The sequence below is a fragment of the Podarcis muralis genome, chromosome 7 (genome assembly GCF_964188315.1).
Source record: "Podarcis muralis chromosome 7, rPodMur119.hap1.1, whole genome shotgun sequence".
NCBI lineage: Eukaryota > Metazoa > Chordata > Lepidosauria > Squamata > Lacertidae > Podarcis > Podarcis muralis.
This window is the reverse complement of record NC_135661.1, coordinates 38,851,997-38,869,471: the sequence shown is the minus strand read 5'-3', so window position 1 is coordinate 38,869,471 and position 17,475 is coordinate 38,851,997. Positions and strand designations below refer to the sequence as shown.

General features: G+C 43.9%; 1 protein-coding gene across 4 annotated transcripts; it reads right to left on the bottom strand.

The window, feature by feature from the left end:
* Positions 1-3,497: 3,497 nt before the first annotated feature.
* LOC114602194 (uncharacterized) lies at positions 3,498-16,476 on the bottom strand. Of its 4 annotated transcripts, XR_013393625.1 has the most exons (4): positions 15,721-16,476; positions 13,380-13,431; positions 6,469-11,653; positions 3,498-4,736 (listed from the first exon to the last, which is right to left on the bottom strand). XR_013393625.1 is itself a non-coding variant. In XM_077931547.1 (3 exons), exons 1-3 carry the CDS (start codon positions 16,105-16,107, stop codon positions 11,637-11,639), a joined length of 456 nt encoding a protein of 151 aa, XP_077787673.1. In that variant the 5' UTR covers positions 16,108-16,476; the 3' UTR covers positions 3,498-11,636. The 4 variants fall into 4 exon arrangements, 2 of the variants coding, with proteins under 2 accessions (XP_077787673.1, XP_077787672.1); XR_013393626.1 differs by lacking the exon at positions 15,721-16,476 and adding an exon at positions 15,308-15,613 and having other exon boundaries at positions 3,498-11,653; XM_077931547.1 differs by having other exon boundaries at positions 3,498-11,653.
* Between the last annotated feature and the right edge of the window lie 999 nt (positions 16,477-17,475).

The following is a 17,475-nucleotide window of genomic DNA, read 5'->3' as shown; positions in this document are numbered from 1 at the left end:
AAATTCATGGAGGAGAGGGCTATTGATAGGTACTAGCCATGATGTCTATGCTCTGTCTCCACAGTTGGAAGGCAGCAATGCTTCTGAATATGAGTTGCTGGAAACCACAGGAGGTGAGAGTGCTCTTGTGGTCAAATCCTGCTTGAGAGTTTCCCACAGGGATGTGGTTGGCCACTATAAGAACTGGATGCTGTACTAGATGGGCCACTGATGTTATTAAAAAAGGTAAAGGACCCCTGACAGTTAAATCCAGTCACGAACGACTCTGGGGTTGCGGCGTTCATCTCACTTTACTGGCCAAGGGAGCCGATGTTTCTCCAGACAGTTTTTCTGGGTCATGTGGCCAGCATGACTAAACTGCTTCTGGCAAACCAGAGCAGCGCACAGAAACACCGTTTACCTTCCCACCAGAATGGTACCTATTTATCTACTTGCACTTTGAGGTGCTTTCGAACTGCTAGGTTGGCAGGAGCTGGGACTGAGCAACGGGAGCTCACCCCGTCATGGGGATTCGAAGCGCCAACCTTCTGATCAGCAAGCCCAAGGGTTCTCGTAAAACACAGGATTTCCATTACAGCATCTGACTGGTGCTTTTAGAAGAAAGGAGATCAAGTGCAAAGGGGAGAAAGGCATCTGTAGAAAGTGGGGATATCTCCAGATATCAGAACTACCTTGTGCACATCCATCAGGATTTTAAGAGTTTGGTATGCTCCTTCTTACTTTACAGGTTTTTTCAGCTGCAAACACCCTAGTGCCTATGGTGCAGTGCAAAATGGATCTAACAGCGCTCCTTTCAAATACTGAGATCAGTATAAACCACAATTCTTCCTTAAGCTGTATCCCCATTTATTCCCTTGGGACTTTCCTGTCTTGAATGCTCGGGCTTATGGCAGATGAGTCTGGGAGGGAAGAATGCGAATACATCGGGTGCATCTCCAGCAGACCCACAACACCTATGCACAACCATTTAATGCTCAAGGGTTGAACCCGGGTGAATGGGTGCCCGTAGCCTTTTAGAGCTCCACACACTGAAGAGGGAAGCCTGGCAGCAATTTCTCAGGAATAATTTACTTCCCCTTTTCTACCACACAAGGTAACTAAGGGAAGTGGCATATGGTCCTTCTAAAGGACACCAAGATAAAATATGACAGGTCAAAGCAGCGATCAGATCAAATGAAGGCAAACGGAACCACACTGGAAATGAAATGTGTGCACACAGAAAATAAAGCAGAGGAGAGGGGAAATGCTTCCACTATTTTTGAATTATGTACGAAGTCTGTGGCACCAGCTGTTGTCACCAACCCATAGATATAGGAGCCTTTCCTACATGACAAATAAAAAAAGAATTCACTTTGGAAGGAGAGAGAGGAGAAACTAGAGGCAGCTTATATTATTAAGGAATCTTTTTCTTTCTAACAACTGCCGGGCAGGAAGGGGAATATAACCATCAAAGGTTGATTTTTGAAAAATAAAATGCCAATGTTATGGAAGCAAAACTGGATTGGACAGGTGATGAAAAGGGGTGGGACGTCTTAAATGAGCAGCTGAGAGATTATTTTTATGGACCAGTGTTTAATAAGCACCTGAGCGTACAATACAAAGCAGAAATCCATGGCACTTGATGCAGTTATCTTTAGCAACGGAGGAAGCTGCCTTATGCTACATCAGGCCATTGGTGCATCTTGACTGCATGGGCTGTCAGTGGCCCCAACAGGGATTCAGACAAAGGACATGTCCATCCTGACCTGAAAATGCAGGTGACTGAAGCCGAGACTTCCTGCAAATTGAGGAAGGTTGCCTTGGTAAACCACCATCTGCCAGCCTCCAGCTTTCACCTGTATAATGGAGATAGCAATAATGACCTTCTTCACGGAGTGGTTGTTGTTGGGCAGGGATGGAGGACCCATAGCCCTCCAGATGTTGGTGGATTGTATTGTTTCCATCACATTTGGCCTTTGGCCATGCTGGCTGAGGATGAGAGAGGGCTGGAGTCCAGCAACATCTGCATGGCATATGCAGGGTTCTGAGGGGCAGGGCAGGAGAAGTGGGGACAAAGTACTACAGCTACCTGCCAGCACCCGCTGAGACTAGTTTATTGTTTTATTAATTGCATTTCTCTCCAGCCTTTTTCTCCAAGGAGTAAAAGGTGACATACGTGGTTCTCCCCCTTCCTCATTTTAATCCCCACAACCACCCTGTGAGGTAGGTTAGGCTGAGAGGCAGTGACTGGCCCAAGCTTCATGGCCAAGTAGGGATTCAAACTTGGTCTCCCAGGTCCTAGTCCAACACTTTAACCACAAAACAGGGTGGCAGGAGGAGAAAACGGCAACTTGTAAAAGCTGTTTTTGGACTTCTACACTTCCCTCTCTTTCCTGGACACACAGACTAAATTTTGCCAAAATATTCACCCTGAAGAACAGATCTTAATGAGTCCCTAGCACTTCAGGCTTTGTGTGGCGAATGCAATTTTGGTTGAAACTTCCATATGCAGAGCATTGCTTTAAGACAGAGAACCGACTTCCGAGACTGTTCTTGCTATCTTAGAAATGCACTGCGCATACCAGCCTTTGGGGTCGAGAGCCTCCGTTTATTCCCTCTATTGTTTAACAGCCAGTGACTTGTTTATAACGCTGCATATTTTTCGACAGCTAGCCATAAAGAATGAAAAGCGTCATTGCTGTAAGCAAGGGAAAGAAAAGGGAGGGGGATAGCCTTCCCCCTTTGTCTACCCCTGAAGAGCTCATTTTCACATTACTCAGGCTTCATTATGCTGAATCAATATTCGTTTAGTCACTGAGGTTATTGACATATTTTAAAATAAAAGCATACCCTTCAGCTACTGAACTCATTACAGGTAATTTGTCTTGTCAGGGACCAGGGAATATTATCCCTCGTCTTTCAGAAGCCAACAGCCCATGGAAATACATCCCCATGGTTACAACTGTAAATAATTTTAAGGTAAAAATATTGAAAAATCAATGGCTGTTTCCTGCAATCTGTCACAAACAAATCAATCATCATCCGCGTAGCTGGCAAAGTACAGATTTGAAAAGGAGATGAGAGAGCCGTGGTAATTCTGGGCCGAAATCTTCTCATTTCAAAAATCACTTCACATAATGGTGTCATCATTTAAACACTTAGCAGGCGCTTCTGCCTCTGCCGTCAACATCACTCACCGCTCCTAGTTGTGCAGAAAGTCCGTCCCGCGTAAAACAAGCCTGCCGTCTTAAAAATGCTAACGGAGTTAAGTAAATTTTAGCCAATCGAAGAGTCGGCTCTTGGCTTCGTCCGCAAGCTCAGAACAAATCAATGGCTGTTCTTCCTCATAAAGATTCTCTATAAATTCACCTCTGAAGATGGATTGTGCTCTAAAGTGTAATCAAGGCGGCACTTTAGATGTAGACGCAGATAGGGAAAACAGCGGCTTCTGTGTTCTGCTTTCATTTGGAAGTTCCCCAAACAAACCTGGGCAGAAAAATCTAAGCCATTTTTTAAAAATTTTTCTCTAACAAGATCCAGTGTGGTGCTATAATAGCTAGAGTGCTAGACTACGACCTGAGAGACCAGGGTTCGATTCCCCACTCGGCCATGAAGATTCATTGGGCCAAGGTCTCTGGGCCTAACCTACCTCCCGGGTTTGTTGTGAAGCACAAGATGGGGAGGAAGAGACTCATGCACACCACCTTAAGCTCCTCAGGGGAATGGTGAGGTATCATTATAACTAATACATTAAAGACAGAATTAAAACCATAATTAAAGCCTCATATTGAGAGATCAGGCTTCTGGCCCCCTTAGTTCTCACTGTGGCCACCCAGATCCCTGTGGGGAAACTTATATTATATCAGATATAATAAAGAATTATTATTCTGGATACAGTGAAGAAGCTATTTTACTCTGTTCTGTCACCTATAGGACATTTCTAGAAACAGCAAAACAAAACAACACTAAGCTAGCTTATTTAAGGAGAAAAGCTGATAATCATTCTTCATATAGTGCTTTTCTCCCTGTGCCACCGTTCCCCAACCTGACATCCACCAGATGATTTGGACTACAATTCCCAACATCCTAATTATTATTATTTTTAATGCTTTATTGGTTTTAACAACATAACAAAACAAATACCAAACCAGACAATATATAGCAATCAACAAAAGCCAACATCCCTAATTATTATGTTGGCCAGGGCTGATGGGAGTTGTAGTCCAAAATGTAAGGACACCAACAGGTTGCAAAAGGAAAGTTGTCCTAAGCATTATTCCGTGGCATAGGAGATAGTTCAATCAATAGCTACATGGATCATTTTAGTGTGTGTGTTTTTAATGCTTTTGAGGGTTTTTTAAATATGTTTTTTCTTTGTGTTTAATCACTTTTGTGTTTACCGCTCTGGGCTACTTTGGGAGGAAGGGCAGGTTAAAAATATATAAAGAAAAAGGAACCTCCAGTTTCAGAGGCAGTATATCTCAGTATTAGATGCTCCAGACATCAACCAGACAGGACAATTCCCTTAATGTCCTGATTGCAGGCTTCCCAATGATGGCGGTTGGGCTACTGTCAGAAGCAAGATGCTTTCACATTCTCTTCACTATAGCAACCTAGGAGTTCCCTAGATGGGGTGGCCAAGGATTCAGCTTTCTTCAAAAAATAAAAAAATGGTGGTGGTGCCATGCCGCCTTTCACTTCTGTTCATTTGGTGAGCAACTTCCATGTGTGCCTTAGGAAAGCCGTGCAAACTACACCTGAAAAACAGAAGGAGGAAAGAAAAGAAAGCTACATTTATAGGCCAAATGAGTGGACACAAGCAGACCTTTTACAAAATGGTGGAAAGGGCAAAAGGTAGGGATGGGTGAATCTGTCAATCTCACTTCCTTTCCAATTCTCCTGTTTCTAATCTTAAATTCAGTTTGCCACATTCGACAACTATTTATTTAAACTCTCTCACATTTTAACACAAATTTCACCTGATTTGCACCTTTGCATCAGGAGACCTGAAATAAAGAGGCAAAACACAGGTGTGGGGTATAACCAAAGCCACTTTATTCCCCTACAACGTTAAGAGTTTATGAACCGAATCAGGAGGGGGGGGGGGATATCGGCAGGAAATATTCAAAACCTTCTATCAGGCTCCCAAGCCTGCCATGAACCAGCTAGCCTGCCCTCTTTTCCCCTGCCACGCCCGTTAGCACAGTGGCTAATCATAGGTTTGGAGAGGATTTTTTGTTTTGCTCACAAAACATACCAGGCTATTAATCAAAGGCATCCTAGAGCCAAGGCAGGGAAGCTATGGTCCTCCAGATGCTGTTGAACTCCAACTCCCATCAGGCCCAGCACACATGGCCACTGCTCAGGGATGAAGGGAGCTGTGATTCAGCAACATCTGGAGGGTCAAAGGTTCTCCGCTTCTGCTAGAGAGGGTTCATGCTCATAGAAAAGCAAGATAATCAATACTGAATATGAAGACGGCACAAAATTCGCATGTGGCACAGGGCAGTCATTCCCAAAACTGTGAGGACAATGAGAAATAAATTCATCGTGGGGTTATAGTGTTTATTATTTACTGCATCTATACCTGACCTTTCCTGAAAGGGTAGGGGTGTCCTGTCCTGTCCCCCCCCCCCCGCAACTCCCACGTTTATCCTCAGAACCATCTGAGGTCGGTCAGGCTGATGAAAATGTGAGTGGAGCACAGCATTATGGAGTGGATCAAAAGAGACATGGGATAAAAATACGTGAGAACAAATAACTATCATTTTTTTCCATCAGCACCCAGGTGTGATAGTGGTTGGAATGTCAAGAGCAGGGAGAACTGGGTTCAAATCCCCACTCAGCCATGACGCAATCTCGGGACAGTCCCTGCTTCTCCACTTAACCTACCTTACAAGTTTGTCAAAACAGAATCACACACACACCACCCTGAGGTTCTTGCAGGAAGAGCAAGACACATGAGATTAATATTTATGTATTTTTTTTATTTTTTAAAAAATCCTTTCATAATAATAATAATATCAGGGACAGCTGGGCCCCAGAGATTGGCAAGATAAGAGTATTTTTCAATGAACCAGGGCACCTCTTATCATGACCGATGTTACCTTGCATGAAGAAGACAAGGTAACCAACAAGAACTTTAGATTTGATAGATTGTATTTCTATGCCACTCTGTATCCAAGGGAATCCCAAAGCAGTTTACAAACATCAACAGCAACAGAATACGATAGTTACAGCACAAATGGCTGCTCTCAGAGTTTGGAGGAGCTCCCTTCTTAGAGAAGCTAGACTGACACCCACCTTGTACTCCTGCTGCCAGCAGGTGAAGAACTTTTTATTCTGACAGGCCTTTGGGAGCTAACTGCTTTTTAAAGGAAATAGCTTTAATAATGCTGTCTGTTTTTCTTGTTTTCATCATCTGTATTTTAGTAGTTTTTAATTCTATCTGAGATTAATGATTGTTTTTCTGTGTTTTTAACTTTTTACCTATGTTGTCTTAATTTCCATGAGCTGCCTCGAGTCCCAGTCAGGTGAAAAGGTGGGATATAAATGAATATAATTAATAAATAACACCATTAGCAAATCATCAATAGAACAACTATAAAAGAATTGCATCCCGTAAAATAATGCTAACAGAACAGCAGCTGAAAAGGAAGCTCCCTATTGTTGCATTTACCCCCTTCACACTCACACACACGCCAACATAAACACTTTCCGTAATCCTTCACTCTTCTCAGTTCAATTTTTTTCAAATTCTCCTAGGCGGCGCTATGGGTGTGCAAAATTCATGCAGAGTTGCAAAGGTAAAGGAGACACCAATGGGCATTTCCCATGAAACGCCAGCTTCTCAGAATCTAACCTGTACAACGGAGCTTCTGGGTTGCAGCCAACTAAGTTTTTGCAGAGTAGGCCAATCAGAATTTACAGGCCTACATCACCCATTTCAGTGGGTCTACTCGGAGGGTAACAAGCACTCGAGACAGCCCTTAGCAAACAAGGGCGTCAATTGGAACGAAGGGAGGCAGTCTTGGGCAAGGACTTTCTGCCTGTCGGAACAAACTGGTGGAACCGTTCCAACCTCCAGGACAAAGCTTAAGCACTTATCAAAGGCCAACGAAAACACTCCCAAGCGTAGAGAAAGCTGCAGAGGACGAAAAAAGTGTTCTGAGCTGTTACACCTGCTTCTCAGGGTAACATGCCTGATACACCAATCACTCAGCAACCGGCATATTGATTTAATTCAAAGCAGGACAGCCAGGTTTTGCTTTTCACCCAGCTTTAAAAAAAATTCTGTGCTGCTTTCCAAGCAAAGGAAAACCGTCTCTCTTCTCTTGTCCAACCTGCTTCTAAGTAAATGTCTTAACATTATTCTCTTTCTTTCTTTTGTAATGAAAGAAAGAACAAATAATTATGAGACTCAAAATATATAATTCACATAAGGACTGCCAAAAAGAAGTGGGGGAAATTCAGACAGAAGTGGGAATAGGAGACAGAAAAATATAAAGAGGCAAATACTTGAGGTATGGTAAATAGCCAGTGTGGTACCCTCCAGATGTTGTTGGACTACAAGTCACATCAAAACCCAAAGAGACAAAAACCATCCATTTTGTCAGGACACCCTGTACTGTAATTCAGTTTGTTTTGGGATATTACTGATTTTGTTAGGGGATTAAAAAACCACATACAGAGAAAAGGATTATATCCTTCCCTCTAGTTCCAACATTTGGGCAATGAGTGCTGTCACTCACATAGCAAAACAGCACTACTCATGTACAAGAGAGAGGCAGGCTTCAGAGAAGTTTGCAAAAGTTTTTTTAAAAAATGGGGGAGAACAGCCCAATGAGGGCTGAGCATGCTCAGTGCCCATGGCACTCTGACTGTGTTTGCAGAAAAATGGAAACATAGAAAGCTGCCTATACTGAGTAGGACCTTCATTCCATCCAGCTCACTATTGTCTGCCCTGACTGGTAGCAGCTCTCCAAGTTTCAGGAAGTGCCAGGAATTGAACCTGGGATGTTCTGCTTGCAAAGCAGACTCTCTTCCACTGAGCTATAGCCCTTCCACCTCTTTCAAACATAGAAAATGGGGAATTAAACAGTGTGGTGTGGCTAGATTCCACACTACAGCCTTTTGTTGCAGCTCCCACTTGTTTGGAAACAGCCACTAGGTAAGCTTCCAAAAAGGGTGGTATAACTCAAATGCTATTTCAAGGGAAGTGTCCTATGCACAAGAAACTGGCGTAAAGCAAACTGGTTTAAGTACTGTTACACCAGCTCCAACCTTTATTCAGCAGCAGGGACGCTGCCTTTAAAATAGTGGCCTATGCCTGGTTGCCAGGTCACATGACCAAGTTAAGGATCTCGCTTAAGCCCTACCCACCACCCACCCTGGGTCTCACTGGTCCCATACCTCCAGAACACCCCTTTTACTCTGGCCTCAGCTCAGCTAGCTTTGGCTCAGCCAGCTGAGCCATGATGAGCAAGTTATGCCAGTGTATCTTTAGCTGAGCCAGGGCTGGGGACTTAATGCCACCTGAGCCTGGAATCAGGTGTCTGAGTCAGAGATCCACTACATCCTGACCTGCTCATTCCTTTGCCAGGCTTAGGCCAGCTCAGCCAGCAGCGGTTCCATTCCTGAACGGAGTTTGGATCTGGTGTACTTTACACTGGCTTAAGCTAGGCCAACTAGTGCAAAACGATGACTCCGCCAGGCAGATGCAGTCTGAGAGTTACAGAACTGGGTACCTCTGAGCACATGTTGATGCCAAGAAGCTGAGAATGGTACCTTTGCTAATTACTACAATACTCAAACTAAAACACAGGCATCTCTGAATCTTGCAATGCAGTTCTCCAGTCAAGTAATGTGTACAAAAATGCATATATTGAGGTAAAATATGCATTAAATGTATATATGTATGAGTCAAAACAACATGCAAAATTGCATTATGTTAGGAGAAACTGTTGTACAAAGATATGGATATTAGGGGGTGAAATCACAAACATAAATGTGTATATTGGAATAAATTTGCACCAAAAAGGCTGGTAAATTTTCATGAGGACCTTTTAAATTAATAGCCACAAACTGATAGAGGAATGTGGATAACTAAATTTATGATTGGACAAATGAGAAACTGACAGAAACTGAAACTAACCGAGATTTGCCCATACCTACCCTCAGTACGCGGGTGGCGCTGTGGGTAAAACCTCAGCGCCTAGGACTTGCTGATCGCATGGTCGGCGGTTTGAATCCCCGCTGCGGGGTGCGCTCCCGCTGCTCGGTCCCAGCGCCTGCCAACCTAGCAGTTCGAAAGCACCCCCGGGTGCAAGTAGATAAATAGGGACTGCTTACTAGTGGGAAGGTAAACGGCTTTTCCGTGTGCAGCTCTGGCTCACCAGAGTAGCTTCGTCACGCTGGCCACGTGACCCGGAAGTGTCTGCGGACAGCGCTGGCTCCCGGCCTCTAGAGTGAGATGAGCGCACAACCTTAGAGTCTGGCAAGACTGGCCCGTACGGGCAGGGGTACCTTTACCTTTACCCTCAGTATTAGTTCAATGGAATATGTAGCTACTTTGTCATTTGGTCATCCTGGCCGCCATTTTGTTTCCAGGCTCATTTCAATGTGGTGCTGATAAGCCGCTGTCCTCCAGATATCTTCAGCTCTGATTCACATCTTCCCTGACCTGCTGGCTGTGGTTGATGGGAGCTGGAGTTCAAGAACATCTGGACTGCATGAGATTGGGGAAGGCTATCCTAAATAGTTTGGAATTCCCAGAAGAGCCTGCTTGTCCTTACAGATCAGCTGAAGCAGCTCTTTTGAGGATCCCACCTTCCTCAGAAATACAGCTGATGGAACAAGAGAGAAAGCCTTCTCACCAGTTACACCCAAGGAAATCTGTCTGGAACTCTCTCAAATGGCTTTGTTCTTTGCTACTGATTAAAGACTTGTATATTCCAGGAGGCGTTTGTTAGTTTTGTCTGGCTGGCTGATTTCCTTAATATTGCAATAGGCACTGTCTGTCTCAAAACTATTTTCCAATTGGCTGTTTTTGACTGTTCTTTAATTTTCTTATAATGAGATTGCTTTTATACCTTATGGTTCGCCACCTGAGGCATCTCTGGGTTAAAAAGTGGAGCATGCATTTACACTCAAACGCTAAGGTCTTGGGACCATGTTCTTCCACATGTAGCACTTTCATCACAGGTGACATCAACAAGGGAGGCAACTTTTTGGATAGTTATGGCCCAGCTGCAGAACATCCTGCCCAGGAATTCTAGAACACCCCATTGCCAACTTCATAGTCCTTTATCCAATGCTAGGCAAAGACCACAGCCTCTTAAAATTAATTTTAAATACTTCAAATTCTCTGATTATTAACTGTTACTTTATCTGCATTGCTTTACGTTGTTTATGCTCACCTGACCTGGTTTCTATATCTTTTTTTGATCTACCTTGAAATCACTGAGAGGAAGCAGTACATGGACACCAAAATGAATAAATAAAATAAAAAGCTTTTCCGTACAAAAATATTAGGGTTAGCAGCACTTAGAGATGGGGGAGAAATGTGATTCAATTCACACTTCAAGAGCAAGCTACCTAGGTTTGCATTTTTGAAACAAATAGTGAACAGAAACATTGACAATCCTGTGAAATCCACCCTTCTAATTTTGCAGTGCACAAGGGCAAAGTGTCCATGAAATGAATATAATTGTGAAAATAACATACCAAAAAAAGGCATAATGTTAGGGGAAATTGCTTTGCAAAAATGTGCATTTTAGGGAACACTGCATATTAAAAGGCATGTAACGGGAGACATTCTCAGTAGGATGCTAACAAATTTTCACGAGGACTCTTGAAAAAAAGTTTTGCAACAGATGTGGAACTGTGGAGAGTGGAACTAAATTGAGGAACTAAGAAAAAACAAAACTGACAGGTTCACCCATCCCTATTATTGCATGTAGGGAACCTTTGGCCCTCCAGATGTTGATGAACTACAACTCCCATCATCCATGACCATTGACCAAGCTTCCTGGAGCTGATGGGTTTTGTAGTTCAGGAACATCTAAAACGCTGAAAGGTTTGCCACACCTGCCATATACATTCAGGAGTAAGTCCCATTTAATTCAATGGCAGTTACCTCCAAGAGATGAGTACAGGACTGCAAGGTTAATATCATGGAAGAAGAGCCCTAGCATAGACTTCCCCCAACATCTAATACTCTATGTGTAAGGAATATTTTCAGCCTAGGGAGCATTCCAATCAAACGAGCCTCCACGTGCAGCCACACTGTCTAGACACACGCTTGGCACCCCGGGGGGGGGGGAGCCTGGGTTTTCGCAGGGCAAACAGACCACCACTTCCCATAATGCAACTTCAGCATTTGTAGGTCTCCATACCTATCTGTAATATTCTATTTAAAAGGCTGAAATGTATATATGTGCATATGTATATAATAATACACACATATATACAGTACAGTACATACTTGTGTGTGTGTATGAACCTTCAAAAAATAAAGGAAGGGAAAACCCCTCTTATTCACATCTGCGAAATTAAAACAGCACGCCAAAATGGCTAACACAAATAGATGGCAGAAGGAGATAACTGGAGGGGTTGGTCCTGGTCCAGAAGATGTGGGTTCAACTTCATAACAGCCATTAACTCCCTGGGTGGCCTTTGGAAGGAGAAGAAAAAGAAAGAAAATTACTCCCTCTTCGCCTCGGTTTCCCCATGGGTAAAATGGGAAGCTTAAGTTCAAGAGGGGTTAGCCGTGTTAGTCTGTCACAGCAAAACTTGCAAAGAGTCTTATGGCACCTAAAAGGCTAAGAAATGCAAACGCTTCGGCTGTAATAAGTCTGTTGGCCTTTAAGGTGCCACCAGACTCTTTGTTGTTTTTTTGATGGGTATATTAAATCTGTAATTAGAGAGAGTTATACTAAGTCACTGCACAGACATTTGCACACGCCAATATTTTTATTAATAACGCGAAGCATACAGATCTAGAAGTGTGTGCCTGTGCAGGGACTATGAACTCTTCCAGGATGGAAAACAAAAATATTTCAAATCTCTAGGTTTCCGAGTCAACCATATGCAGAGGAGAGGGGAAATATCACAACCTTAAGAGATTATCCAGTCTAACTGAAAGTGTGGGGGTTACTAGACGGCTCATGAGAACCTTCTTCTTCTGCCCCCACCCCCAGTTGGGAGTGATGGAGGTATTCAGAAAGAGCCAGAAAGGTGTTGCGGTCAATGTATTTAACTAGGACCTGGGAGAGACCAGGGATCAAGTCCCAACTCACCCATGAAGCTCCCTTAGTGACCTGAGGCCAGTCACACTCTTTCCCTCACCCTAATGTCCCTTACAAAGTTGTTGTGATAATATGGAGAGGGGGAAAGTCAAGAGCCATGCACATGTGTGGACGGTGGGGGACGGGGGGGGGTATGTGTGCTCAAGCTGAAGTGTGCTGAGGGGGGGCTGGAGTTCTCAGCACAGTTCCGCTCTCCTCACAGTGGAGCTGGGTCATCCTCGCCCATTTTTAGGTACTTGATAATGTTCTGCCCCTGCTTGCAAAGAAGCAGTGGAAGTATTTGGCAGGCATGAGGTGCCCCCGGTGCGAAGAGATGCATGAATTCCAAAGAAAGCCGTTCCAAACTGATCCATGCAAAGGGAAGCCAAACTTATCAAGCAGGATGTTACGGTTCCTTTTGCGCTGGCGAAACTATTTGCTAAAGCGACACACAGCAGAGTGCAGGGAAGTGGGGAGAAATCTCCAGATCGAGCTCATATTTTCCTTTAATCAAAAGGAGTCCAACAGACCCCCTAAAAAGCAGATTATATTTCAGCTCCTTCGTGTGTGTGTGTGTGTGTGTGTGTGTGTGTGTTTCCAAACACAGTCATCTCCTAGCAAAGCCTCCCTTGGCCTGGTCATGCAGGATCTATCAATGTGCAGATAAAGCAGAAAATAGAGACATCCTTACGAAATGAATCTGCAATTGACACAAAGCAGAGGTGACAACCACGGCAGAGGAAGCCACGGCTAAATGTTTCAATACCTTGAAAAATTATCTACAGTCCTCTTAAAACTGCAGTGGCTAAGCAAGAGGAATGCTACGGCAAGGACAGCTCATGAAAGGCATTTACATCTGCAATGGAGCAGCACGTTCCTGGTCGGCATTTCATTCACCAAACAGAGTCCAAAGCTTGCACATTAATAAATAATAATAATAATAATAATAGCTTTATCATTTTTAGCAGAATGTAAATCACCAAGAAAAGGTTATTGCACATTAATTAATAATAATAATAATAATAATAATAATAATAATAATAATAGCTTTATCATTTTTAGCAGAATGTAAATCACCAAGAAAAGGTTATTATTACACAGCAGCCACCTTACCTTCTGCCTCTGAGGCACTGACTGGAGTGGAAAGCTTCTTTAAACAGCTCTGCTGCAATTGAGCGAGAAACAAATTGGGTTACTCATTTGACTACACACACACATATGCACAGACCATACGGACATTAAATACACTAAAAACTTTGCAAGATGATATCTTACTTGCTGAGTGCAATTGTTGGGAGATTATGACAGACAGTCTTGAGAGAGGCATAGGGAAGAGAGAGATTTGAAGCACTAAAAATTAACTTGGGGACAAATAGCTGTGCCACAGACACGCTGAAAACTGATCAAAGTGCACACCTGTGTGGATTCAGCATGTAAGAATGCCAAGGAATTCATTTTACAGAAAGCCAGTATGTTTCCAAAAGGCAAAACACCATGCACTCTTAAAAAAAATGTAGAATCTGATTCTTGATTCTTTAGGACAAATGAAATGTAAAAAGAAAAACCTCCTTAGGAAATATTCAAACTCACACAGAGAAATAATGTCTCCTTAGTAAGATGCCTGGGAGGTTCTAGCCGATCTACTTATTTTGACCAGAATTTAAATAGCCATTTTCATAAAGTCCTGAGCTATATGAAAGACAGCACAGAATTAAAAAAAAAACCCTCAATAAGCCACCCGTGATCATACATATTTAGCCAAGGAAATAAAACCGCTACTCTGGGAATTAGAGAAGCATTGGGTTTATTTTAACGTTTTGCAGTTTTCACAGATACCAAGAATTTACATTTATATCGCTAACAACAGGAATGCAACAGTTCTGCGTCACTGTTATTTTAACACAATAACTGTGCACTGATAGTTGCATATTAATTTGCAACACTAAACTTTTCGCTAAGGAGAATACAGCAATATTACTTGCAACTGCCATTCACAATTTGTGTGCTAGCATTACTCTGAACCAAGAAAAGCTGGGGACCATGTTCTGGGTTTGAAGCAATTCAATTCACTTTAATATGACTAATATTGAGGAAGCAGACTGCAGATGTGCACCTATACTCTCAAGTATATAGTGTGTAGGATTGCAGGTGAAGACTGCAATCCAATACACACATACTTGAGAAGAAATCCCCTTTTCAATTCATGGGACTTTTTTGCAGGTAAGCCTCAAGTTGCAAAACCTCACATTTGATGAGGACTAACCAAAACCTTGAAGAAGTAAAATTGTAGCCATCTGGAGAATATGAGAAGAAGGAATGAGGTCCTTCAAGAAAAGACATGTAAACAGAACCTTACACAACTCAGCCTGCAGACAACCTTATCTGTCTTGCTTTCATTGATCATTTTAGCATCATGGTTCAATAAACTGCTTTTCAATTTTGTTTGTTTGGTTTGGTTTTGGTTTTGCTCCCTCACCCCACTCCATCTCACTCCACAGTGACTGTGGAAATGGAGAAAGATAAGTTACTGCCTGGGGAAGTGATAAGTGGGGGCTGCCCCACCTCCTCAGGTACTTTGGGGGGGCATTTTCATAAGGACACACACACACACCAGGATATATGCAAAATTAACCCCTGAAGAAGAAGTGTTAAGAAACACACAGGCACATGAGTTCTCAACTCACAACTACTCCAAATGAGACTCTTTGCTCACCAGCCTACAAAACACACCCCCTTACTGTACTTGAGAACACACTTCTATTCCATTTTAATCAATCACTAAGAACTTTCAGAAACCACCAGCCACGAAAGGAAAACCCACCACGAAATATGCTCAGGTGCCTGGGATGGTAATTAACCCGTATTAAGATACCTCTGTTATGTGCAGTAGGGTTGCTCTGCTTCTCCCCCACCAACCTCGATGCACAAATTTGCTGAGCCCTTATTCTGCTGGGGAGGGGAAGGAGAGAGGGCAAGGAAGCCGGGAGAGAGAGAGAGAGAGAGAGAGAGAGAGAGAGAGAGAGAACGGGTATCCCAAATACCTGATCCGGGAATCTTAGAAGAGAAAATATGACGACCTCGCTTTGAACACTGGGTTAATAATGATCTGTTTTATTTAAAACGTTGAGCACCACGGTTGCATTCTTTCAGTGCCGCCGCCCCCATGCAAATAAAAAATAAAAAATGAATGAATGGCTTTGCAATCGTTACATCAAAAGCAAGCTAAGCCCATCCTGCAGCGTGCTGCAAAACCAGGAGGAATTTAGCAAGGAACAAGAGCTAACGCAGGTAGAGCTATCCTACCCCAAACCTTAATCAGCGGAGAGAAGGGGGGTGCATCCCGAGCCACAGCATTGCAAAGGGGGGATGCACAGCTCTGCTCCTCCCCCTAGAGGATGTCTGCCTGCCTGCCTGCCTGCCTGCCTTCCAGTCCACCCGCCCAGCCCCTGCTCACCTTTCCACTCCGGATCCCTCCTTTGCAAGCGCCAGGAAAGAACCCGAGCAGGGCGCGAGGCTGCAGCTGTCCACTGGGGCCATAGCGCCTTCGCCCAGGTTTGACTCGCGTCTCTGTAGCAACGCCGAGTGGCAGGCTCTTTCCGCCAATCGGGACGACGCGTCCGGCAGAACGCCAAAGGCCAACACCAATAAGCGGGGGGAGAGAGAGAGATAGGCGGGGCTTGCTGGAAGAAAGGCGCTTGGGTAATGTAGTCCCAAACGTTACCTGTGCTCTCAGCGGAAAATGAACGCTGCTTTGGCGGGGATTTTTTCCCCCAGCCGGCTTGCTGTTTCTCTTGATTTGCCCGCCGCCAGCTGTTCTCCTCTTCACCATTTCCTTCTTCATTTCCTGATGTTTCAGTCTCGCTGCTTCTTACTACACCCCCAGGATCCCTGATGAATTGGGGTGGGGGATGTCACGGCACAATAACCCAGTTTAAAAATCGGTTTCGCCTCTGCTGCGGCGCTTATCAAAACCCAGATTCCCAAGGCGGAGGAAAAGCACCGCAGACCACAGGAGTTTGCAGTGCACTAAGGCTATACAATCCAGGGACGGAGTAATTTGCCCACCCAGGTATTGCTAGACTACAACTCCCGTCTTCCCTGTTCATTGGCCATACTGGAGGGGGGCTGGTGGGTGTTGGAGTCCAGCTACATCTGGAGGGTCAGAGGTGCCCCGTTGCGCTCAATGGGGTTTGCATTTGTGGAGCCTACGTGTCTGAAATGTACACTGTGCATAAAACCGAACTGACGGTTGCACTCAATTCTCATTGGGGATGGAGGCAGCAAAAATAGAGAGAGAGATATGAGGGCAGTATAAATCTTCCTTCTTTCGGCCAATTGTTTAACACAATTCTTGTGGGTAGTGTCTCCCAGACAGGTTCCTCCCAACCCCGATTTATCTGCTAATATCTCAAGCAGTGGGAATGATCGAAACTTTGCAGGTGGTCTGGCTGAAAAATAAATAGAACTCCGAATTTGACAGTTATGTACTCTCTGAGAGGAAAACTGAAAACATACAAAACCCACGAAAAGCTGCCTTATACCAGGAATATTGGTCCATCCAACCTAGAATTGTCGACACTGACTGGCAGCGACTCTTGAGAATTCCAAGCAAAGATTTTCTCCCAGCCCTGCTTAGAGAGGTCGGGAACCGAATCTGGGACCTTTTGCATATAAAGCATACCGCCCCTGCCCCAATGAAATGCTTTATAGTGTGTGTGTGTGGGGGGGTACTTTTTACAAACACACACATACGAAACGCCACCAGCATAGTGCAGTTTTTAAAGGTACACAAGAACCCTGTGCGATCCGGTGGCTGAAGGACAGAATCTAGCCCCCATCTTCCATTTCCTGGAAGGGCTTCAGGGAATCTCCAAAGAGGTGAGTCACGTGAGGAATAAAGTAAAATACAAAGCATAACCTACACACCTTTTTAGTCAGGAGTATGTCCCACCGTGTCCAATAGGATTTGCTCCCATGGAACGTGTGAGCAAGCTTAGCAGCCGGAAATTTACTTCCGTAGGCTTGAATTGCCGCCCTATATGAGCTTACACGGTTTCCATTGAATTTAACGTCGCTTACTCCCGAGTAGACTAGCTATTCTACATCGTGGCTATAAATAAAATGAACGAGTCCCAACCTTCTCTGGAGGATTTTCGTGTGTCCCCTAGAAATCCTCTTTCCAATTATAAGAAAATAAAGGAAAGGAAAT

Bases quoted from the DNA above. Each gene is read 5' to 3' on its own strand.
- LOC114602194 (XM_077931546.1), bottom strand. From the start codon at position 16,107: ATGAAGAAGGAAATGGTGAAGAGGAGAACAGCTGGCGGCGGGCAAATC. The intron at 13,432-15,720 runs GTGAGCAGGGGC...GCTCAATTGCAG, and splicing joins GAGGGATCCGGAGTGGAAAG to CAGAGCTGTTTAAAGAAGCT. The intron at 4,737-13,379 runs GTAAGGTGGCTG...TCTGTTTTTCAG, and splicing joins CAGTGCCTCAGAGGCAGAAG to GTGTAGTTTGCACGGCTTTC.